Genomic DNA, 26,369 nt, shown 5'->3' on the forward strand with positions numbered 1-26,369 from the left:
GAGAAGCTAGATAGGCTGGGGTTCTTATCCTTGGAGGAAAGAAAGCTGAGAGCAGACCCAATGGAAGCATAAAAAATGTTCAGGGGCATAGATGGGGTATATGGTAAGAAACTTTTTCTCTCTTTTAAAGGTGTCAAAGTCAAAGGGCACAGGGTTAGGATAAGGGATAAGAGGTTAGAAGTGTCTTAAGAAAGAAATTTCCCGCCCTGTAATGCACTACCTGTTAATAAAGATGCTGTAACACAATTTTTAAGAAGCACGTGGACATCCAAAACAAAGACACAGAAGGCTACGGACCCAGACCTATTGCGGATACAATAGGGTCTTTTATAATAGGTACATGGAGCTTAGAAAAATAGAGAGCTATGGGTAACCTAGGTAATTTCTGAAGTACGTGTTCAGTACAGCATTGTGGGCTGAAGGGCCTGTATTGTGCTGTAGGTTCTCTATGTTTCTAAATGGTGGTAAGCGGGATTAGTATGGCCCTTAATGGGTGGCACGTACGTGGTAGGCAGAGAGGTCCATTTCCGTGGTGTATCACTGTATGACTCTCCAGAATAGAAAACGTTTATGAAAATAAGTGTCTTTACGACTTGCAAAAAATTCAACTGTTTGTACAGTAAGGTATGTAGCTTATGAAGTCTTATGAAAAAATGTAGACTTAAAATAGAAAACGTGAGATTTTGGGCGTATGTTTCTGTAGAGTACAGCACAGAAAAAAATCCTCAAGACATTATGTTCTCCAAGACCGCTCCTCTATTGGGCTTCCTGTGCTGTAAACAGTGAAAAACAGCTACTGGTCACGTTCGCGATGGTTGGCTCTGCAAATCAATGCAAACACTAAATTATGAAATATTGACAAACTGCTTGTTTTGGACAAATCTTTTCTGATTAATAAATCAATTTTATTTTTACCACCACCAGATTATCAAGAAAAGTATATATAAATTAGTTTATATTAAGGACGACCAAAATTGATAGAGGTAAAATGTACCATAGTCATGTAACTGTAAGTGAACACTGCAAGTTTCTTAATAAATATATTGCAAATAGTCGAATTTATAATGTGAGTAATTACAGTTTTTTCCCCAAATTTTGTGAGCAATTTAAACAAAATCTTTATTTTTCTCGGACTATACAACCCTCTCCTCCCCCCCACACACACTTTACATTGCCCATCTAATTTCGAGGGCGACCATATTTTTTGAGGCAGAGCTAGATGGCAGTTGTTATTGGTTGTTATAGTCATGTGACAGGCAAGCCTCGCATTCGAAATTGGAATGTTGATAAATAGAAAGCCCAGTAACAAGCGGTACCAGTTGTGTGGTTTGTCGAGAGCAGTATTACGTTAATGCCTCTACTGCCTCCCCACACCCCACCCTCTCTGCATTAGCTGTTTGGAAGAGAACGTTTTAAGAAGTCTGTATTGATTGGAGTGCATTATAAGAACTAAATTGTTTGACGGCACCAAAAGCCGATCGTGTTTGACCCTAAGCTGGGTATGCACTGTAGTAAACGTAGGGTGAAAAAAAAGTTGAGGAGGATAGTAAAAAGGTAGACGGAAAGAAGTGCTTACAGCACGTCGGTAACTATCATCGTACAAGGAATAACATTATTCCTTCACACTGAACAGCTCTGAAGCCGAAGAGTATGTGACAAGGTAAGGCACGCCTAACAAGTAGAATGTCTCACAGCAAAAGAGGCGTTGCCCGTTGGGAGGCCAGTAAAGAGCGACCTGATTACAGAGTGTATTCGAAGCACAGGCTCGATTGGAAACGAGGGGCTTATCGCTGTCACAGGCGTGCAAGAGTGGAGTGTGCCAAAGCGGGCATTGTTTTTGGTCGTTGTAGCCAGCGCCAACCTACCGTGTCTTCGGGGGTGACATTACGCCCAGCCAACGTCTACGGTAACCGGGCACCAGGCATGAGAGCACCCAGAAATACCAATCAGTTCCTGATGCACGAAAAATATCAATTAATGCATATAAGGTCGGACTCGATTGGAAGTGACAGTGGCTCAGAAATAGAGCTGGATATTGACATCGACTCGTATTTGGGCGTGTTAGAGAATGCCCGTGGCGGGCTGGACTGCATCACGACTCCCCCGTGTGACGAGAATCTGCTACACTTCGAATTCTTCGAGTCCGTAGATCATGATCAGAGTATACAATACTTTCCTTCAGAGGACGACGTGGTGAAAAGCGAAAGTTTTATGCGACAGGACTTTGCAGCATTTTGTAGTGCATTTGAGAATTGAATTTTATAGTTGTTTACCTTGAGGCAAGCTTTTGTAAAAGGGGGCGGGAAGATTATTTTCCACCTAGAGTAACGTCTGCGAATTATTTCAATAATGTACTTTGCCAATAAACTTGTTTTATTTTTAACATTGTCGAGTCAATGTTTAAAATGTGTTCAAAGTAAGAGTCTAAACCCGAAACGTTGGTTTCTCTTTCCACAAGTGGTAAATTCAACAGATACTAGCACCTGCAAATTTGTGTTGCAAGATCCATTAATGTTCCTTTATAATATTTAGATCTAATAGTTTAATTATCTTCTAGGATCGCTGAATGGATCCGCGCGTATCTAGAACTTTTTAAAATATATAGGGCTTGCATATTTTGCTTGTCATGAGATATTTAAGTTCGCGTTGAATTCATTTTTAGAATCGCGAGAATTCGCCTATGCGCTGAAGGATATGAGGGGGTGCCAGTACCATTGAATTCCGCAGTTGAGAATAAAAACATTGGGAAGGGGGATGGTCTTTAGACAAATTGCCAATAGTTGGAGTATTTAGAGATTCTTTAGTGGCGTTGACGGCTTTTTTTCACGTCTGCAACTTCAAAATAACTTAAGTTCTCAATAATTCGGATGTTTTGGTATTTGCAGAGCTAAAACAGATTCTTATAACGAATAAGGTAAGTGGAAGCGGGAGTGATTCTAAGAACTTTGTCAAGGGGTTGTGAGATTAATCGCGGTGAAAATTCTTAATACGTGCGTAAATTGGATTTTGTATCAGTACATGGCTGAGCGTTCTTAAAACTAAAGTACTTCGGTTTAATATCTGATTTAAACGTAATTATACAAATGGTTTTGCAAAGAGCGGGCAAAATAATTGGAAGTTATTGCGGTGTTTTACTAAATTAACCAAAAGCAGTTCAGTTAACCGTACGGTGAACACCTATTCGGAAGAAATGGTCTTGAAGCCAGTGCCAGAGAGACTGACAGCCCTTTAACCACTGGGTTCAAACTATAGCAAAGAGTTCTGGTCGGAGACCTAGCTATGTTTTATCCCTTAAACATCATTAGTTGGTAAGTGGGACGTGCATAAGTTGACAGCTACATCTCATTACTTCAAAGTATTGGCCATGTGCTTTGAGTTAATAAAGTAACTATTAGAGTATTAACTATTAGTTAACTATTAGAGTAACAAATTTGCACGTGCAAGTAGAGAAGAGGGGAAAAACTTCCTTTCAGAAGGAGGACGTTGGAATTGCTGTTTCTAGGAGCAGCAAAACTTTTAACTCAGAGTCCAACAGTACAGATTAAAGTCGACTGAGGAGAACGTTAGAATCAAAGCAGCTGCTAACCACCAGCCTAGGTAAGTAATAATGTAACAATAGATAAGTAGGTATTATGTTTCAAATTTTAATTGAGAGATTTTTGGTACAGGAATAATGAAAATATAACAGTGCTCTTAGGATATTTTAAACCCAGCTTCCAACTGCACTCTCAAGTGGATGCTGAAGGCAAGAACACAGTCGACAAGTGTGGTTCCCATTTTTCTGGGATAAATATTGCTGCTGGAAGAAGCGTGATATGAGCAAATATTTCTTTGTGATTTGCATTAACCACAAATTGTTACATTTTGGCAGTTGCATAGCAAGAGAACCACTTATTCTATGAATTAAATGTATCACAAGGTCCCATGTGTTGTCATACACTTCGCAATGCAGGATTTCTGCAGTGAAACCGCAATTATCAGCTGGAGCTGTACAGAGGAAAAAAAATGAGACTATTTGAAGGGCAAAAAACACCCTACACTCCCAAAATAATCCCCCACTTCCATATGTATCATTTGAATTGAAGTTAATAGGTAGTCTTCCCAAATGTCTCATACTAAAAATTTAATAACTCTTCAAAAGACCAAAATCCATGACTTGATATACAGTTTAAAATACATTTTTTGTACAAAAAATTTACAAAAATCAAAGCTTTTAAATCCTCTAATAGTTCATTCAGCTTATCTCCAGTCTTATCATTTCTAACCTCAGACTTGTAAGTTAGGTCAGCCTAAGTCAGCAGCAGTCCCAGTTATGACCACAGGTAATAAAACTAGAATAAAATACTTATTTAATAGATCACAGTAAATCTTCAAATATTTCTCGTGTGTTTTCTGTTTGGATTAACAGCACATCATTCCCGTGAACTGATCTATTGCTTGTCTTTTTTTCTCCGTTTTTCAGTTTTGTGCTTCTTTTGGTACTCCTGAGAAATGGGAATAAAATGTGACATTATACAAAACATTAGATTAACATGTTTTCTTGGGTCCATAGATAAGTGATCATCTAAACAGGGCAGCATTTCCAGCAAGTGGGATATGCATGTATTCTCTTTTATACACTTTTGGAGGTGCACCACAATTAAAGCTAATTGTTGAGTTCAGAAGCAATGTGAACCAGTCTGCATTGGGGTAATCAGTGGTAGAGAAAGTCAGCAGCTTTAAATTCCTGGGTGTTAACACATAAGATGACCTCTCCCAAGCCCAGCATATAGATGCAATCATAAGGAAAACATCAATGTCTTTTAAAGCTTGTCACCACACATTCTAACAAACTTTTACAGACATACCACACAGTATCTTGACTGGTGGCATCATAGGCAATTTGAATGTGTAGGAACACAAGAAGCTGCAGACTGCAGTGGACTCTGCCCAAAATATCAGTGACATCCCTCCCAACCTTGTATCTACAGGAGGCTTGCATTAAGGTGGCAAAATCCATCATGAAAGATTCCTGCCAACCAGTCCATGCCATTTTCTCACAGCTAATGTCAGCAAGAAGTACAGAACCCTGGACTCCCCCCACCTGGCTCAAGAACAGCTACTTCAACGACTCAGTCCTTGAACCAACCAGCAAAACTCTAATCACTATGATTTAGTACACTACCATCACTGAACTAAAATAAAAGCTTTTTTGTTTTAATTATTTCTTGTAAAATGTGCATAATTTGTTTTTCTTCTGAATTCTGCTTGTGATCCTGCTTTAAGTTTTTATTTGCATCAGTGCATAAATCAATAAACTTTTACCATTCAGGTAAAGATGTTAAAACAACTCAGAGAAATATAAAAGAATGAGATACTATTTTTAAGAAAGTACATTTCCCTGGCTAATAATTTTTCTTCAATCAACATCACAAAAGTATACCACTTTACTGCTTGTTGAAGCTTTTTCAGTGTAAAATGACTAGGAATGTATTTCTGACATTACAATAGCAACCTTTCAGCGGTGCTTCATTGGTGCAGAGATAAGTAGCCAATGATGTAAAAATAATGGAATAGCAAGCTAAAAAGTGAACATAACATGACACAATCCAATATTAAGATTGAAAAAGGATATAGGATGAACTAGTTAAAAAATTTGAATAAGGCAGACATAACCGAATGCAGTAATTAGCCACAACACACTTGGTAGAACCTTTAACTGATATACCAACAAACAACCAAAGGCTTTATTTAATAAAATTTGCCTGACAGATTATACAGATTGATGGTTCCTCTGTCAAAACATGGAGGAACCTTCACAAACTCCCAGTCCCCAATGACCCTGTGATTTCAGTCTCTGAGGCCAAAATGATAGCAAACTTCAGGAGGATGAACCTGCGGAAAGCATTCAACCCAGATGGGGTACCTAGCCAAATACTAAAAACCTGTACTAATCAACTGGCTGGCATGTTCACCACCATCTTTAAGCTCTTGTTTTGGTAGTCTGAGGTACCCCACCTGCTTCAAGCCGGCTTCAATTATACTGGTGCCCAAGAAGAATATGTGTTAACCTGCCTGAATAACTATTATCCAGTAGCACTTACATCCACTGTGATGAAGTGCTTTGAGAGGTTGGTGATGAATCGCAGCAACTGCCTGAGAAGCAACATTGGATCCACTCCAATTTGCCTACCAGCACAACAGGTGGATAGAAAATGCCATTTCATTGGCTCTTCATTCAACCCTGGAACATCTGGACAGCAAAGGTGCATATATCAGGATGCTCTTCATCGACTTCAGTTCAGCATTCAATATTACCATCCCCTCAAAACTAATCAATAAGCTTCAACAGCTTGGCCTCAATACCTCCTTGTACAAATGGATCCCCAATTTCCTCACTTGCAAACCCTGGTCAGTTTGGATTGGCAACACAATCTCCAACAACCAAGGTGTACCATAAGGATGTGTTCATTGACCCTGCTTTACTCACTTTATGATTGTGAGGCTAAGCACAGCTCTAATGCCATATTTAAGTTTGCTGACAACACCACTGTTGTTGGCCAAATCAAAGAGTTAGCAGGGCATCCAAAACTTTGATAAACTTCTATAGACATGTGGTGGAGGCTATATTGACTAGTTGCATCACGGCCTGGTATGGAAACACCAGTGCCCTTGAAAAAGTAATGGATATGGACCAGTCCATCATGAGGAAAACCCTCCCCACCATTGAGTGCTGTCACAGGAGCCTCAGAACTCACACCACCAGTTTCAGGAAGTTATTACTCCTCAACCATGAAGCTCTTGAACCAGCATGGATAACTTAACTCAGCTTCACTTGACCTATCACTGAACTGTTCCACAATTTATGAACTCACTTTCAAAAAGTCTTCATCTCAGCTTCTCGATATTTATTGCTTAATTATTGATTGATTTATTTCCCACTTTTATATTTGCATAGTCTGTTGTCTTTTGCTCATTGGTCTATCCTGTTAAGTGTGGTCCTTCACTGATTCTTTTATAATTCTTGGATTTATTGAGTATGTGCATAAGAAAACAAACCTCAGGTTTGTATATGATGATCTAGACAGTATGTTCTTTGATAACAAATTTACTCTGAACTTTGAACCTATGGATATATATGACATCTCCTAAAATTACCCTTAATATCCTTGAATACCTTCTTGTGTTGTTTCTACTGCCACTTTTGCCACTTTCCTTATACCCCTTTGCAGTTTTCTATTTGTTTAGAGATCAGGAGCATCACTACTGCTTTTCCCATTTGTTTAAGCCTTGCTGACTTCACAATTCCCTTACTGCTTGATGGATATGACTCCTATAAAATACACCTCTCCCCCACTAAAGGACAAGACTCCACAAAGGGAAGTATTAATGCTATGTATTCAATCATGAACAGCAAGAATAAATTACTTGATACACCATGGAAACTATATTAAAAAATGTCAATGGCCATATTAATGTTATTGAAGTTATATAAATTCCTACAATTCTGTGGACTACACCCTAGAGTGTTAATTGATATCAGTTTCTTCACCAATAATGCATCTAGCATTGTGTGTGTAAACTCTCTCCATTCAGGTGCAGACCCTTGGAATGGAGAATTGCCCATATTATTTTTCTCATAAAGAAAGATATATTAACAAGTCATCGGTGCTTTACTCTAAAGTGTTCATTGATAAAGTTCTGAGTTGACCTGTTGATTATAGATTCCAAGTACATTAACAAAAAGCAACTAATCAGTTAGCCAAAATAGAATCGTAAAGGCTTAGTTATCTAACAAAACTTGTTGAATGGTTTGGGAATGAACTGATGTGTAATATGAAACTGTTATTTAAATGGATCTCACGAGACATTCCTGTCACTGTCTGTAAAGAGTTTGTATATTCTCCTCGTGATTACATGGGTTTCCTTTGGGTGCTCTGATTTCTTCCCACATTCTGAAGATGTACCATTTGGTAGGTTAATTGGTCACTGTGATTAGTCTAGGATTAAATCAGGGGATTACTGGGCAGTGTGGATTGAAGGGCTGGAAGGGCTTATTCAGCACTGCATGCCAACAATAAATAAACAAACGAACAAGAAAGAAGTGAACAAAAATGAGCATTATGAAATTACCACAAGTAACCTATTCATGACAAAATAATCGGTCAGGAAATAGCAGAACCAAATTGGTGGTACAGGTGAATGATGTCTCCATTGACCCAAGGACTAAAGTTTTCACTGTGTGGTTGACTTGCACAAAGGAATGGAGTCATAAAATCTAGTTTATTGAAGTTTAGCGGCAGAATAAATACTACAAATGGAAGAAAACTATCTTTCATGTGAATTTATGTGACTGAACATAACTATAAAGATGGAAAGGAAAGACAAAAATATGTTGTTTTCTGTTCTGGATGCAAGGAAGACAAATCAGAATATTTTCCAAGCACTACAAGACAAGAGCTGTTGATTAGCAGACATTTGGGGATTCAATTTATGAAACTGCTGAAAAACTACAAAAATAACTTTGGCACACTTAACAATGCCTTTTCTCAAATGGACTGAAGCACAAAAGGATTCAGTGCTACCCAGGGTTCAGATCCACTCAGTTCCAACTGCAGTTTGATTTTTATTTTCTTGTACTATATTTTTGTAGTTAGTTCTTGGCTTCACACTTCAGGAAGGATAATTTGGAGGGGCTAATGCAAATCCACCAGTATCTCCACCATAGTTCACAGCATCAGTATCAGATAGCGGATATTGATCTGGCATGGTTTACCTTGAATTTAAAATCACTATTGAGATGAATGAAGTGAAATAAAGACAAAGAGAAAAGAGAAACTAATTCCCCCGGTGACAAAAAGCACACAATCTAAATTACACTTCACACCAACGAAAGCAGAATTCTGAAACTTTCACCAAGATGTTATCATCAGGTTAATTAAAATAGTAAATTGGTAATATTTTTGATTCACAAGGCCATTAAGGATTATTGAACAAGGCAATAAATGACTTAAAATTCAGATCTACCATGATCTAATGCAGGGCATACACAAGGGCTTGAGTGTTCTATGTCCTTAGGCTATCTGCAATACTTGTTCAATGATTATAAAAGCCTACATGTTTTAACTTAATTATCCTAAACCTGGGCCTCTGTACCTCCCTCTGCAGCTGTATCTTTGACTTCCTAACCGGAAGACCACAATATGTGTGGATCAGTAATAACATCTCCACCTCACTGACAATCAACACTGGCGCACCTCAGAGATGTGTGCTTAGCCCACTGCTCTACTCTCCCTACACCCATGACTGTGTGGCTAGGCACAGCTCAAATGTCATCTATATATTTGCTGACAACACAACTATTGTTGGCAGAATTTCAAATGGTGATGAGAGGTGAGAGGGTGTACAGGAGAGAGATATACCAGCACAGTGGTGTCACAGCAACATCCTTGCACTCAATGTCAGTTTGACCAAAAAACTAACTTCAGAAAGGGTAAGTCAAGGAAACACACACCAGTCCTGACAGGGGTATCGGAAGTGGATAGAGTGAGCAACTTTAAGTTCCTGGGTGTCAGTATCTCTGAGGATTTATCCCAGGACCAACATATCATGCAGCTTCAATGGCACGATGGTGGCTATACTTAATTTGAAATTTAAGGAGATTTGATATGCCACCAAAGACACTTGCAAATTTCTACAGATGTACTGTACAGATCGTTCCAATTGGCTTCATCACCATCTAGTATGTGTGTGTGTGGGGGGGGGGGGGGGGCTTTTGCCTGGGATCAAAATAAGCTGCAGAGACTTGTAAATTTAATCAGCTCCACCCTGGCACTAGCCTATGTAATATCCATGACATCTTCAAAGAGCAATGCCTCAAAATGGTGGCATCCATCATTAAAGACTCCCATCACCCAGGTCATGCTCTGCTCTCATTGCTACCATCAAGAAAGAGGTACATTTGTACATGCACCTGAAGGCGCACACTCAACAATTCAGGAACAAGTCCTTCCGTCCTTCCCCTCTGCCATCTGATTTCTGAATGGACATTGAACCCATGAACACTACCTCACTACTATTTAAAAAATAATACTTCTACACTACCTATCTAATTTAACTATTATACTTACTGTAATTCATGATTTTTCTCTATTATTATGTATTGCATTGTAGTGCTGCCACAAAGACAACAAATTTGATGACATATCCCAGTGATATTAATCCTGATTCTAACAGAATAATCCATTAAAATGACTAATTATCTAAGAATTAGTACGTTTTTAATGTATGAAATTACAGAGCTAATATTGAAAGATTAAGGAATAAGATTATCCTGTCTTCTGAAAGAATTAGTTGTATACAAAGATAAAACAGAATCTGGATGCTGGAATCTAGAACAAAAAAAACCTGAAATAGCTCAGTAGGTCAAGCAGCATCTGTGGAGGCAAAAAGGTGAAAGTTGGTGTACTATGTGGAGCCGCTGCATTGTAACTGAGGATGCACAAAAATTAGTATATAGTAGTACGAAGAGTGGGGGGTTTTGTTAGGATAGGCAATAGGTGATAATGGGTATATGGAATCTGGGTATTTAGAAAATCATTTACCTCAATTAGTAATGCTCGTTTTTTTTCCCAGGCTTCTCTCTCATCTGTCAGATCTCTACTTCGGCAAAACAGTTTAGGGCCATCTAAATGCAAAGAGAACAAGTCTTGCTGAGATATAATCTATTTAAAATGCCATTTTGAAAGATGCAGCAATTCAAGAGTAAATGAAACATAAATCCAGTATTAATGCTACATAACTTATATTGCACTTATTTTACCTTTAAGCCTTTGGTCATCTTTGAAAAAGAAAAAGAAATTTGCTTTCTTCTCAGGAAATTGTACCAAACTGTAACAAAATTCAAAACAAATGTCACTAAAGTTAGCAGGCATTCAAAAAAACATTTTGAATTCTAAGGATTATGAGGATTACAATCTGCTTAAAAGATATTCAAAGTGCAAAGGAATGGCATTATGTCATAATTTTACAAAAATGAAAATCTATAATTCAAAATTGCTGCAATAGTATAATTCTTAAAGTCAAGTACAAAAGGACAACAAAACTTTATTTTAAGTCATTGGTTTTATAATGATTGAAAAAAATCTGCAATTCTGATTCCAACTGAATATATCCATTAAATTTCTAATTTTATCATGTGTTCACAAAAATTTCCTTAAGTTGATGTGCAAGTTTAATTTACTGCATAATGTGAAGCTTTTAAGTTTATTATAGAACAATATTTTCCAATGTTTATTTTTTCTTGAAGTTTACCAATGATGCTTAGACAAATAATTTAGAAGTGTGCAAGTAACATTAAACAATGCAACTGAATATAAAATTGGAGAACAGTTATGATTTTTCCTTTCATACATTTTGACAGAAAAAAATCAAATTGTATGACATTTCACATCAACTAAATGGGCTGGAAGTCCCACCAACCAGCAAACATGTCAAACGTGTCTTTTGCCTGCCATTGAATCATAGGTGCACAGGTGTCTATAGCCATTTCAGTGCGATTGCTGTTCTTGTGCCAAGTTACCAAGACACAAGTCAGCAAGTAAACTTCTGAGAAAACTGCAGAAGTCTCCATTTCTCTGTTGGACATCATGAGGAGTCTATGGAACAAGATGGGTGTATTAGTGTTGGCATCTAGCTGAAACAGAAGAATGCAATTCAGACAACACTAAGAGTCTGTTATGTGGGAAATCTGCCTAGAAGAGTCAGGTCAATTCAAAGTAACATGTACTGCAGCGGTTAGCGTGGTGCTATTACAGCTTGGGATATTCCAAAGTTTGGAGTTAGAATATGGCACCGTCTATAAGGAGTTTGTAAGTTTTCTAAGTGAGTGGGTTTCCTTCCACATTCCAAAGACATACAGATTAATAGGTTAATTATTCATTGGAGATTGTCCTGTGATTAGGCTAGTGTTAAATAGGTGGGTTGCTAGGTGATGTTAACCGTTGGGTCGGAAGGGCCTGTTCTGCACTGCATCTCTAAACAATAAAATAAAATTACCTTTCTTCAGTGTTAACTTCACAATCTTCGATATCCCCCTCATCTTCAGATGAGCTGTCTTGAAATCGAGGATCTTCATGCCATGGAAATGCTGACATTGTTACTGGCTCAGTTTTATAATGTTCTGAAGTAGTAAAAGACAAATCAAAATATTCTATTTCTATATGTTGTATAAACTGAATTGTTTTGAACTTAAAAGAGTGATACATTTGATTACCACATTCTGTTGAATACCCAATATCAGCAGCTTCCTTGTACAGGGAAGGATGAATATTGAGCCCATATATTGTACATCCTCCAATTAAATAAAGGGATGAACGAAGTAAACATCTTCAAACCCATTCACAAACTCCTTCTCTTAGCAGTGGTCTCTGGCAGTTATGTATATGTGAACTAGTTGATTCAAATTTTGATGTCACTTTTGCCTCAAGTGTTCCATTTTGATTTGACTATCTGTGACAGCTCATCTCAAATTCATAAAATCACCCAACTTATTTCTATCTCAGTTCATCTGCTGCTGAAACATTCATTCATACCTGTATTATTTCTGGACTTGACTACAATAATGCAACTCTCCATTGTTCTCTCTCATAAACTGGTAATAGAGCTTTGGATGATCTCCAATGTACTAACTCAAGTTTATTCATCCATTATTCCTACCTCCATTTGCCGAACTACACTGGCTGCTATAAAATTCTCATCCTCTGAAAAAAGTGATCAGAATCAGATTTATCGTCACTGAATTGTGTTGTGAAGTTTGTTATTTTCTATTTCTGTCATCCTCTCCCAACTTACAAGGATGGCATATTTGCACTCTTCCATTTCTGGTCTTTTGCTCGTTTTCCAATGTAATCAATCTACTATACCTTGACAGCAGCAGTGCCTTAAATTGCTAAGGCCCTAAACACATTTCATAAGCCCTGGATCACTTTTAAGATATTGTTTTAAATTCACACATTTGACCAATCTTTTGTTTAATATCTCCTTGTGTGACACCATTGATCTATGTTAAAGTGTTTATGAAGTTCTTTAGGAAGTTTTCATAACATTAAAGGTGAGATGTAAGTGAGAGTTGTTGTTACTTTTAAATAAGTTATCAGCAGCATTCAGCCATATTAACAAGAAGAGTTAATGGGGGTGATTATTCAGGTATGGAATTATTTCTACAATTATATAAACATACTGGTGTAGTGAGCTGACAGAAATCAATTTCAGTACTAATATTTTCAATTCACTAGTTTTATTTTTAATATAATGACATGACCAGTCCAGAAAACATTTATCTGACAGCCTATCTCAAATCCATGAAAGCACCCAACTTCTGTTCTCTGTATATCTGTTGCTGAAACTTTCATCTATGTCAGTGTTATTTCCATTTTTGCTTTCGAATCCTTTTCTGTCTTTTAGTCTTGTCTGCAACTTTCTCTGGTCTTGCATTCTGGTGTGTATATGTCCCTGTTTTGGTTCATTACACACGGCGTCTTCCTTTACTCTAGTAAAAAAAGGCAGAGCCTCACATTGTTATATGTAGAAATAATAACTCTGCATGTTGAGTTTTGATAAAACATAATTGATCTGATTACTACTCTTCCCACTGAGGTTGCCCAACATGATGACTATTTCCAGCATTTTTTGTTTTTATTTCCTTCACAATATGCTATTACCTTCTTGAAAGCATTTCATTTTCTATCTTATACATCACTATAAGTTTCCATTAATTATTATACTTTGAACTACATACGTTTTCTCTGTCTTCTTTCCTATTTCCTATTTTCATCCACAGGCAGACTACTTCAAGTGCCTTGAGATTTCTTATTACTGCTGAGTGATCGTAATTCAATTCTGTACTGATGGCCAATGCAAACTTCCAATCATCTGATGTATATGTATGTCTCAATGTATGTATGTGAAAAAGTGTCTGCAACAGTTGAAAAATACAAATCACTGGAGCAGCATAGAACTTGCAAGGTTAAGGGAAAGGAAAATAAGTGACAAAATGCATTTATAAGGCTTTCACACAGCCCGTCACAACGTGCTTTGCTGTAGCTTAAGTACATTTTGACATATAGTTATTATGTAGGAAAATATGGCTGCTCATTTGAATATTACAAGTTCTTATTAGGTTAGGTACTTACATGATGTCTTTTATTAGTGTTGGATTCTGAATACATATTGGTCAGATTATCACTGAAAATTTAACACTAAACAGCACTCTGGGTTTCTTTTGCGGTAGAGGCACATTTTTAATACTGATACAAAGCATCAAGAGTCAAGTCTCTATATCAGTATACCATCACCAACCTTATTAGCTCTGGGGATCTCCCATCCACTGCCACCAACCTCATAGTTCCCACACCCTGCACTTCCCGTTTCTACCTCCTACCCAAGATCCACAAATCTGCCTGTCCAGATAGACCCATTGTCTCAGTTTGCTCCTGCCCCACCGAACTCATTTCTGCAAACCTCGACACTGTCTTATCCCCCCTTGTTCAATCTCTTCCCACTTCTCACACTTTGAATTTTTTCAAAGATTTTAAGTTCCCTGGCCCCCACCGCCTTATTTTCACCATGGACGTCCAGTCCCTATATACCTCCATCCTTCACCCGGACGGTCTCAAAGCACTTCGCTTCTTTTTGGATTCCAGACCTAACTAATTCCCCTCTACCACCACTCTCCTCCGTCTAGCGGAATTAGTTCTTACTCTCAATAATTTCTCCTTTGGCTCCTCCCACTTCCTCCAAACCAAGGGTGTAGCCATGGGCACCCGTATGGGTCCCAGTTATGCCTGCCTTTTTGTTAGCTTCATGGAACAGTCCATGTTCCAAGCCTATATGGGTATCCGTCCCCCCCTTTTCCTTCCCTACATCCCACTAGACAGGTATATGGAGGAATTTAAGGTGGGGGGTTATTTGGGAGGCAGGGTTTGAGGGTTGGTACAACATTGTGGGCCGAAGGGCCTGTAATGTGCTGTACTATTCTATGTTCTATATCGACGACTGCATTGGTGCTGCCTCCTGCACGCATGCTGAGCTCGTTGACTTCATTAACTTTGCCTCCAACTTTCACCCTGCCCTCAAATTTACCTGGTCCATTTCCGACACCTCCCTCCCCTTTCTTGATCTTTCTGTCTCCATCTCTGGAGACAGCTTATCTACTGATATCTATTATAAGCCTACAGACTCTCACAGCTACCTGGACTAGTCCTCTTCCCACCCTGTCTCTTGCAAAAATGCTATCTGCTTCTCACAATTCCTCCGTCTCCGCCGCATCTGCTCTCAGGATGAGGCTTTTCATTCCAGGACGAAGGAGATGTCTTCCTTTTTTAAACAAAGGGGTTTCCCTTCTTCCACCATCAACTCTGCTCTCAAACGCATCTCTCCCATTTCCCGCACATCTGCCCTCACCCCATCTGCCCGCCACCCCCACTCGGGATAGGATTCCCCTTGTCCTTACCTACCACCCCACCAGCCTCCAGGTTCAACGTATAGTTTTCCGTAACTTCCGCCACCTCCAACGGGATCCCACTACCAAGCACATCTTTCCCTCCCCACCTCTTTCTGCTTTCCGCAGGGATCACTCCCTAAGCGACTCCCTTGCCAACTCGTCCCCCCCATCCCTTCCCACCGATGTCCCTCCTGGCACTTATCCTTGTAAGCGGAACAAGTTCTACACCTGCTCTTACACTTCCTCCCTCACCACCATTCAGGGCCCCAGACAGTCCTTCCAGGTGAGGCGACACTTCACCTGTGAGTCGGCTGGTGTGGTATACTGCATCCGGTGCTCCCGGTGTGGCCTTTTATATATTGGTGAGACCCGAAGCAGACTGGGAGACCGTTTCACTGAACACCTACACTCGGTCCACCAGAGAAAGCAGGATCTCCCAGTGGCCACACATTTTAATTCCACGTCCCATTCCCATTCTGATATGTCTATCCATGGCCTCCTCTACTGTCAAAATGAATCCACACTCAGGTTGGAGGAACAACACCTTATATACCAGCTGCGTAGCCTCCAACCTGATGGCATGAACATTGACTTCTCTAACTTCCGTTAATGCCCCTCCTCCCCTTATTACCCCATCCCTGACATATTTAGTTGTTTGGTTTTTTTCCCTCTCTCTGCCCATCACTCTGCCTGTTCTCCATCTCCCTCTGGTGTTTCCCCCCTCCCCCTTTCTTTCTCCTGAGGCCTCCTGTCCCATGATCCTTTCCCTTCTCCAGCTCTGTATCACATTCGCCAATCACCTTTCCAGCTCTTAGCTTCATCCCACCCCCTCCGGTCTTCTCCTATCATTTCGCATTTCTCCCTCCTCCCACTACTTTCAAATCTCTTACTATCTTTCCTTTCAGTTAGTCCTGATGAAAGGTCTCGGCCCAAATCGTCGACAGTGCTTCTCCTTATAGATGCTGCCTGGCCTGCTGTGTTCCACCAGCATTTTGTGTGTGTTGTAAAAGTCAAGTCTCCTGAATTCATACAGTAATCTGCTGTTCTAAAGGGCAGGGATAAGAATTATGGCAGTTGGGTGAAGAAATTTCACTGGGACATTTTACTATAACATAATTAGAAGGCTGGAACTTGGCATCAGAAGGTAAAAAGTGTCCAAAACTAAAGAACAATTTTCACAAACTTTTTTTTTACCTGGCTTTTGACTGGAATCACGAGTGGCTGCTTCAAAAAATGAAAATGTAAAATTTGTAGATTCTTCCTTAACAGCATTTTTACTGAAAAGGTTATCAAATATGTGCTGGATGGTTGGGACTTCAGAAGATTCAGAGCACTGGTTTTCAAGCTGACTCTCATCCTTCTTGTCCCATGCAACTTTTTCTTTTTCTTTGGTGCTAGAAATGAACATTCCTTTCAGGTTCTTATTCACATCATAATAGATTTCTTTTGATACTTCTGGAAGTTTCTGTTCCTCTTCTTTCATTTTCTTTTTTGCTGCTTTGCTGCAATATTTATAAAAGAAGTCAACAACTAAGATGTAAATTCGATTAATTTGGTCAAGGTCAACTTAACCCTTTTTAGTAGAAAGCAAACTTCTGACACAGGTTAATAGCTGCAAGATGTTCTCAATAGACAATAAACAATAGGTGCAGAAGTAGACCATTCGGCCCTTCGAGCCTGCACCGCCATTCTGAGATCATGGCTGATCATCTACTATCAATACCCGGTTCCTGCCTTGTCCCCATATCCCTTGATTCCCCTATCCATAAGATACCTATCTAGCTCCTTCTTGAAAGCATCCAGAGAATTGGCCTCCACTGCCTTCCGAGGCAGTGCATTCCACACCCCCACAACTCTCTGGGAGAAGAAGTTTTTCCTTAACTCTGTCCTAAATGACCTACCCCTTATTCTCAAACCATGCCCTCTGGTACTGGACTCTCCCAGCATCTGGAACATATTTCCTGCCTCTATCTTGTCCAATCCCTTAATAATCTTATATGTTGCAATCAGATCCCCTCTCAATCTCCTTAATTCCAGCGTGTACAAGCCCAGTCTCTCTAACCTCTCTGCGTAAGACAGTCTGGACATCCCAGGAATTAACCTCGTGAATCTACGCAGCACTTCCTCTACAGCCAGGATGTCCTTCCTTAACCCTGGAGACCAAAACTGTACACAGTACTCCAGGTGTGGTCTCACCAGGGCCCTGTACAAATGCAAAAGGATTTCCTTGCTCTTGAACTCAATTCCCTTTGTAATAAAGGCCAACATTCCATTAGCCTTCTTCACTGCCTGTTGCACTTGCTCATTCACCTTCAGTGACTGATGAACAAGGACTCCTAGATCTCTTTGTATTTCTCCCTTACCTAACTGTACACCGTTCAGATAATGATCTGCCTTCCTGTTCTTACTCCCAAAGTGGATAACCTCACACTTATTCACATTAAACATCATCTGCCAAGTATCTGCCCACTCACTCAGCCTATCCAAGTCACCCTGAATTCTCCTAACATCCTCATCACATGTCACACTGCCACCCAGCTTAGTATCATCAGCAAACTTGCTGATGTTATTCTCTATTTAATATAACTTGTTAAACCAAATTGGCCTTAGTGGGATTACCAATCTCCTTTCCAAATTCATTGCAGACATTTATAACCTTTAGTCAATGAGGTCCTTGTATGTTTCAGACTTATAAAACAGCTTTTTACATCAAGCCATGTCAAGAGATTTTCCAACAGATAATTAAAATTACATTGGAAAACAGCAACGGTACATTCAACAGCAGAGAAAAAATTGAGAAAAAGACATCCTAATGTCAATTGTTTGGAAAAATATGGAATATTTTAAAAGATTCTGAATATGACATTCCAAAGTTGAGAAGACGATGGAAAAACTATGTGAAAGTGAGAGCATGATGGAAGTTGGTGAAAAGGGGATGAAACTTTAAAATTCTGTACTTCAACAGACAGGATTGTAAAAATAAAAGGATAAACCTTATAATGATTTTAACAGGTAGCTAAAACTGCAATTTGCCTTATGCTTCTTCTGAAAAATGTACCTATATTTTTCAGAACAATTCTTTAAACTTGGAAATTAAGTAACATTTTTAAACTAAGTTAAATTAAATTAAGTTATATCTACAAACTATCTCTTATCAAATAATGCAAAAAATGTTTCATTGACATCAGTATTCTTAATTTTACAGAACTACAGAATTTGAATCTTTTAATTCTTGTACTAAATTAATCCTCAAGTTTTCACTGTTCAGGATGCAATTTTAATAGATGGGATGAAAAAAAATGAAAATCGATCTTCTACATATAGATACGCATAACCCAAGTTAAAGACACCCATTCACAAACAATTTTCATCTTTCATCAAGAAATCACATAAGCAAAACTTTCAATCCTGGCAGAAAGGCCTATTCTGTATTTTGGAGCACAAGCTTCCTACTGAGATTATCATGATGATACCGTTAATTCCGGTGTATAAGCCGAGAATTTGGCCCTAAATTTTGGTCCTACAATTAGGGGGTCAGCTTATACAGGGGGTGCCAACTTTGCAAAAACGAATGCACGGAAGAAAGGTCATATTTATTGTCTGTTTTTGAGTCAAATTCGTTCCACTGTTGACACATGAATGGTTTGTTTAAACTCACATCTAGTGGCTGGAGAACAGACATCAAACCACCAGAGATGACTGCAGTGTCCATATTTTCAGCTTTCAATGCTGCTTTTGTCTTACCTGACAAGTGTGCTTTAACATGTCCCAGACAAGTAGCGACTTTTCCTTCCCGAAACCTTCGGGACGTCGACACCAAACCACTTTAACCTACTTCAAGCAACCTGCTTCATCCATCCAGCAGGGTTCTTGAAACAACAACACCCCGTGGGAATTTTCTGAGCAATCTTTGTAATACAAGATCACGTCTATTCATAAATCGGGTGCACCAACTTTGCTGAAATTTTCGCTGATCTCACGGTGTTTTTTGGCCCATTTCAACACTTGAACTCGAATCATTTCTCTGGCAACAATGTATCCAAATGTTCGCTGGTGATTCACCCACTCTAAAAATTTTTCTTCCAGTTCCGGCCACTGGCATGTTTTCCCATGGTTTGCACATTTCGTCTTTGGCATTTCCCTCAGTGTGTCTTCTGCCTTCCTCCACTCTCTCACTTGTTTCTCATTTACACTAAACTTCTTAGCAGCTGCAGAATTATTTGTTCCTTCAGCAAAATCAACAAACTTCAGCTTGAAGCCAGCATCATATCGCATTCATTTTAATCTTTTATACATGGTGGTCACAAACTCAATACTGAGTACATGTACTGATCTCGTCACCCCGTGTTATGTTTTAACGAGATTACGATGGGTGCTAAATGGTTTCATGGGGGTTACAGTTCAGAGGATTCTTTTCCATTGGAGACCTAATCCAAAATTTCCCTCCCTGATTTATTTATTAAGAATTCGCTTATAACACTCTACAATGTGTAGGCCTGTTTTCTTAGCAGTACCGGTTCACAAAATTTCCAGGTTCCGGATCCGGCAAAGCTGAGTATGGGCATGTGAGATCTTGTGATCTTTTCTGGTTAAATCAAAAACCTGTACAAAAGGGGTTGACTTATACAAAGGTAACATGAAAAAGTCACCTTTTTAACCTTGAAAATGGGGGTTCGGCTTATACTCCAGAATATACGGTACTAGCCAATTTTGGAATAAACATTACAAATATACTGCCATTCTACTGGTTCAGAATGTTTCCACAATAGACTAGATTATAGAAATTCTTAATTACTCATCTGTATTTAACAACTGAATGGTAATTGTAGGTTACTACGTACTGCTCCATATTGCATTTGTTATTACCTTATTTTCTTAGTTTCCTCAAACTTGTTTTCATAGATAATATGATCTTTTCTTGTAGGATCATACTGCAGTGCAGAAACATCTCTGGAAAAATGGAACATTTTATATTTAAAAGAAAAAATTTGGTAAAGTTATTGAAATAGAGTACAACTTTAATGATTCTTTTTTTAAAATTAAGCACATTGCAATAGCATACAGTATTGTACTAATTGTCATTTTGATGTCAACCGTTCCCTTTGGGAAACTATTGGCATTATTTTGTCATACACTAGTATCATCATTTTGTTGTATTACAGGAAAGATTTTAGCATGGACAAAGCAGTGGCTGATTGGCAGGAGGCAAAGAGTGGGAATAAACGCATCTTTTTCTGGTTGGCCGTTGGTGACTAGTGGTGTTCCATGGGGTCTGTGTTGGGACCAAATCTTTTTATATTAAAAAAGCAAAGGAAAAGCAAATGCTATGTTAGCATTAATTTCAAGAGGACTAGAATATTTTTGAGACTTTATAAAGCACTGGTGAGGCCTCACTTGGAGGGCTATGAATAGTTTTGAGGTCCTTATCTTAGAAAGGATGTGCTGAAACTGGAAAGGGATCAAAGAAGGTTCACAATAATGATTCCAGGTTTAAATGGCTTGTCACGTGAAGAGTGTTTAATGGCTCTGGGCCTGATTTCACTGGAATTAAGAAGAATGAGGGGTGACCTCATTGAAACCTATCGAATAGTGAAAGGCCTTGATGGAGTGAAGATGAAGAGATGAAGAGGTTTCCTATGGTGGGAGAATCTAAGATCAGAACACACAGCCTTAGAATAGGAAGGTGTCCTTTTAGAATGGAGATGAGGAATTTCTTTAGCTAGAAAGTAGTGAATCTGTGGAATTCATTGCCACAAGCAGCTGTGGAAGCCAAATCTTTATATATATCTAAGGCAGAGGTTGAGATCCCTTGATTGGTCAGAGCATGAAGGGACACAGAGAAAAGGCAGGAGATTGGGATGAGAGAAAAAAAATGAATTAGCCATGATGAAATGGCCAAGCAGACTCCATTGGCCAAAAGGCCTAATTCTGCTCCTATATCTTATGGTACACAGTTGAAGCTAACTTCAATGCAATAAAAGAGGCCAAGTAGACCACTTTTTCTCTCTTTTCCTCTATTACATTGAGCAGAAGAATCAAATCCCTGAAAATCACATACCACCAGGCTCAAGGACAGTTCCTAACCCTGTGTAAGACCAATAAATTGTCCTTAGTACAACAAGACAGTCTCTTGACTTCACAATCTCATTATTATTTTGTACTCTATAGTTTACCTGCATTGCACTTTCTCTGTAGCTGTTACTTTATTCTGCGTTTTTGCAGGGTGAGCAAAAGAACTTTATTGGCGGAACAAATGTGCTATCTTTAAGAAAAATATTTATTGGCTTTAAGTTGATGCTCACAAAGCTTTAACCGATATAACAAAAGTTTGTTTTCTTTAAGAAAAACACACATTGAAATAATTGGTAATGCTGGGTTTGTGATTAACAATGGCAAATTAATAATTTTAGGCTGTGATGGGTTTTATAAATATTTAAAGTCAATTAAAATATACCTGAAATGTTTTAATTTTCTGTGTTCTTTATTGACTTCAGTTTTTTCGATGCCTTCCTGAACGATACTCTTCAAGATATTCAAAGCTCTTCTTTTTTCTGCAATAAGCTCTTCTTCCTCAGCATTCTGTTTTCCAACTGTGACTGATTCTTCTGCAACAAAAAATTATAATCCTTAAATATGCATTTAAGTAAATTGCTACTTCATTAGGTTGTTCAACAGTAAACAAAAAGGGAGTTGTTGCATCTCCTGGGATTGCATGGATAGGTGCCGTGTAAATGGTCTAACCTGATGCTTTTTGGCTTTCTCAAATGCATCATAGGTTACTAAACAGCAACAAGTGTGGACATCAGTAGAGTTTGATCTTATTTCTGATTCATCTTTTACTTTTCACTTTGAACAGAATGTTGGCCTAAACACGATACCAGCAGAATACTTTTGACCTTCATTTATAAGACAGAAAGATCTTTCAACAAAATTGTCCTCTCACTCTCCTGCACTCCTCTATGATTTATCTACTTTCACTCTATTATAAGCATCTCCATCTATTTTCTTCCCATTTGTCAATTTTAAAAAGGACTAAACACAACATTTAATTTGGGTACAGACTAAGTACCAATGACCACTTTTTATCAATTCTCCACATTACTTTTATTTTAAGGATTTTTCTTTTCTTTGTAATTTTCTCATGCTTATATGATTTGTTTGTAGGATCCAAACCATGATAAATAAAACAGTAAAATGTTGCCGGACATATTTTTAAAATCCCTGATATTAACTATGCGCTGGTAAAAAGAAGTTTGTGTTAGCTCAATTTATAATATCAACCACATAGGCAGTTAACAGTGTAATCAATACAGAAACTTCTCCTAACTTGAATATACCACTGGTTTATGTAAAACGTACACAGATTTTAATGGCTAGCAGTGAATGGCAGGTATGCACAAACTTCAGCAGAACAGATTAGACTCTTGGCTCTTCAAAAAGGGAAGGTTATCTTCCTGACAATGTAATTGACAAATTATTCAGTATATTTTAGAAAACTTTTATTCAATTAAGCCATTGGATTATGACAATAATGTCATATTTCCAAAGTGTTCTGCAGATCATACTATCACCTCATGGTTAGATGGTGAGCATTTCCAAATAAAAAGTGAGACTTTATATTTATCACTTGTTTGGAACCAATGTGCATTTTTATGATTTATTGTGACAGACACCCTATTGAAGGTTAGAAGGATGAGATGGCAAGGAAGTTTCATGTACTAAGTATTCACTGCACTTCTACAGCCATAGCACAACTCTGTGGCTCCAGGAATTAAATACTTCACACAGCATTATACCCTATATTTCCCATCTATATTTAAAACATACACGTATTCAGAAACAATGGGTAAAAGAGAGTTAACTGTTCTCCCAAAGGATAAGGAGTACTTCCTGAATTGCAATGAGTACTTTGTCTATTAAGGTGTACAATAAATATATTCATTATCTCTAGGAAATTGCAGGTTGTTGCAACATCCACTATAGTGTTTTCTCCTTCACAAAGGGCCTTAGCTCAATAAAAAATGAATTGCGTAACATCATTCTCAAATTTGGTTGCCTTCAGAAATACATCCCAACTTAACCTATGCTACATGATGAACATGGCATGACATATCCAATACAGACTTAAATAAGGCTGTGCCATGGCACTAGTTCAAAACCCAAACAAGTTATGCAAAAGAAAGTCACCCTTATTCCTGAGGTTTTCCCTTAAAAAAATTCAAAAGTACCAGAGAAATCCTTCTACTTATCACCAACAGCATCCATTTCTTCCCTCAAATCAAGATCTCCAGCAAATCAATATATGCATGGAATGAAATTCAGTTGCATGCATGAAAAGAAAACAATTTACCATCATAAAAATTTGTAGATCGATATTTAGAAATATTTGAGCAGTTCATATCAAACTGACAATATGTACATTATGGCTTACTGAAGGCAAGATGATTTTGTAAGGTAACAAATGTAGTGCCTATTTATCTCACCTCAAATTAAGAGCTAAAAAATTGGGTGCAATAAGAATCTGATGCATTCTTAAAGACTTTACTTAACCTGAAGCCCTGACTACGAATGTGTTCTACAGAGTGAGTGAATGATCACAATTTTTGGAACTTCTTTTAATTTTTTCCAGTTTATATAGTTTATTTAGCTTTTATTTCTAGTCTCAAGCATTCACAAATGTCTTTCCTTTTGATCTTCAAGCCAACAAGCTGATTTTTAAAATTATCTCACACAAAAGTGTTAATTTATTAAGAATCAAAGTGAATATATGTGATGTATTTCACAGCCTCAGATTGAAACTGTAAGGTAAGGAATATGAGTTAACCACAGTAATCTTAATCAATAAGACAATTTATACATATAACATTTATTATCAGTTTACAAATGAGAAAATCTGCAAATTCTGGAAATCCGAGCAACACACACAAAATGCTACAGGAACTCAGCAGACCAGGCAGCATCTAGGAAAAGAGTACAGTCAATGTTTGGCCGGAAACATTGACTGTACTCTTTTCCTAGATGCTGCCTGGCCTGCTGAGTTCCTCCAGCATTTTCAGTGTGTTGTACATGTTTTCTGTTTTCTTGTTAAGAGGCCAAATATAGTCATAATACCTCCATTAATTCACAAAAACACTTAACTTTCCGTAGAGAGACTTGAATACAAGTGACCAACTTAAGTGATACAAGGTAGAAATAAAAAATCTTAATTTTGGGAGAACATTATTGGAATACTACTGAGAACTACTGATGATTCACTTAAAGTCCTCTTTTACACTTCATTAGACTTGATGTGAAAGTAATGAATAGTTTGGTTAAAACTAGCCTGATTTTTGTCAGAACTTTATAGTTAATTTATTACAGTTAATTTATGGATATAATTATTAATTTACTGTTAATTTCTTCTTGGATTCCACTGATAAGTCTGAATGGTATTACTTCACCCCAGCATAAGCAAAGAGAAAAAAGGGAAGGATTTACAAACAAAATGCTAATCTTCGTATCAGTGTGTGATCTATTTTTTTTATAATATCACAATAGTGAATGAGAATGAAATAGTGAATGAATAGTCCAGTGAATGCAAAAACATATCTTAACCCGATGGATGACAAAACAGTCAAAAAGCAAAATAAAAACACTGAATAAAGTTTATTTCATAATAAATTACGTCACCCATGTTTTCATCTTCACTTTCCAAGAATCGTTCATCCATGCGAAACCTTTCATCTGTACCAAACCGTGATTGTAAGGCCAACAGCTGCAGAATGAAGTGAATTCAACTCATTGAAAGTAAACCATGTTTATCAAATTATATTTTCAGTTAAAAATATTTTCAAATTCTCTAATTTCACTCTATTAATAAATCTTGATGTATGCAATGTCAATTTAGAGTCAATTTGCTCAAGTTACTTGTGCAAAAAGCTCCTTATTATTCTTAAATTTTACTTCCTATCTCTTTAGGTTACAGAAGTTAAAAAAAAAACTCAACATCTAACCCACATAGCACTGAAGCGCACAAAGCTTTTATATATTAAATAATTTATTTTCATTTGATATCTGGAACTTTGACCAACAAATATGGGACAAGCTATTGCAGAATGTAAGCCATAAAGGTGTTAAATATATTACTATTTTTTAAAGTACTTTATTTCCTTTTATTTATTAAAAAAATATATTATTTTTTTCCAAATAGACTGACATTTCATTTCCCAATGCCATATCCTCCTAACATGCACTGAAAAAATAAAGGATCAGTGAAAAGGAAAAATGTACTTAAGATACCATGCAAAAGCATTTAAACAATTAAGCTCTATAGGTAATTAAAAATTGGGTTTTCAATTTATTGTCAGTTATGTATTCAAAATTTTGATTACATTTTGAAGGAAGGAACACATGCTGTTAATTTGATTTATAATCAGAGCTATACCTTGAAATCAACATGAATCAAAATGGGGAACATTCATTATTTTTCAAATAAATAAATGAATGACAATCATTCAGTAAATAAAAATACCCCTTTTGAGTTGCATCACAGGCACATCTCTCCCCACTAGTGAGGGCATCTTCCAAGAGGTAGTGCCTCAAGACAGTGTCATCCATCACTAAGATGCTCACCATCCAGAACATGCCCTCTTGTTACTACTAGTGAGGAGGCCAGAAAACCCACACTCAACAATTTAAGAACATCACCTCACCCCCCCCATCAGATTTCCGTTTGGTCCAGAACATTACCTTGACATTCTTTATTTTTGCACTATTTATTTATATTGTAGTTTACAATAATTTGACTTTGTACTGTACTGCTGCTGCAGAACAACAAATCATAAAAGTCAGGAATAATAAAAATTGTTCTGATTCCGTAGAATACAAAAACGTCAGTAAAAATGTTCAT

The 26,369-nt window shown here is 37.7% G+C and overlaps 1 protein-coding gene and 1 long non-coding RNA gene across 5 annotated transcripts in view; one reads left to right on the forward strand and one right to left on the reverse strand.

Annotated features, from left to right (window-relative positions):
• The first annotated feature begins 2,695 nt into the window (after window positions 1–2,695).
• Window positions 2,696–5,203, forward strand: LOC140742015 (uncharacterized). Of its 2 annotated transcripts, none has more exons than XR_012102185.1 (2): window positions 2,696–2,914; window positions 4,971–5,203. It is a non-coding gene; the product is annotated as an uncharacterized lncRNA (long non-coding RNA). The 2 variants fall into 2 exon arrangements; XR_012102184.1 differs by lacking the exon at window positions 2,696–2,914 and adding an exon at window positions 2,981–3,597.
• The window catches only part of nol8 (nucleolar protein 8), a 72,316-nt gene continuing 49,562 nt past the window's right edge, over window positions 3,616–26,369 (reverse strand). For all 3 annotated transcript variants that reach the window (XM_073072674.1, XM_073072677.1, XM_073072675.1), the window contains exons 10-17: window positions 25,151–25,235; window positions 21,936–22,086; window positions 20,348–20,431; window positions 16,676–16,983; window positions 12,037–12,160; window positions 10,802–10,869; window positions 10,584–10,666; window positions 3,616–4,484 (exon numbers count right to left, since the gene is read on the reverse strand). In XM_073072674.1, coding sequence (XP_072928775.1) covers window positions 4,431–4,484; window positions 10,584–10,666; window positions 10,802–10,869; window positions 12,037–12,160; window positions 16,676–16,983; window positions 20,348–20,431; window positions 21,936–22,086; window positions 25,151–25,235 — 957 coding nt within the window. In that variant the 3' untranslated portion in view covers window positions 3,616–4,430. The remainder of the gene's footprint in view (window positions 4,485–10,583; window positions 10,667–10,801; window positions 10,870–12,036; window positions 12,161–16,675; window positions 16,984–20,347; window positions 20,432–21,935; window positions 22,087–25,150; window positions 25,236–26,369) is intronic.

This window comes from Hemitrygon akajei, chromosome 19, assembly GCF_048418815.1.
Source record: "Hemitrygon akajei chromosome 19, sHemAka1.3, whole genome shotgun sequence".
NCBI lineage: Eukaryota > Metazoa > Chordata > Chondrichthyes > Myliobatiformes > Dasyatidae > Hemitrygon > Hemitrygon akajei.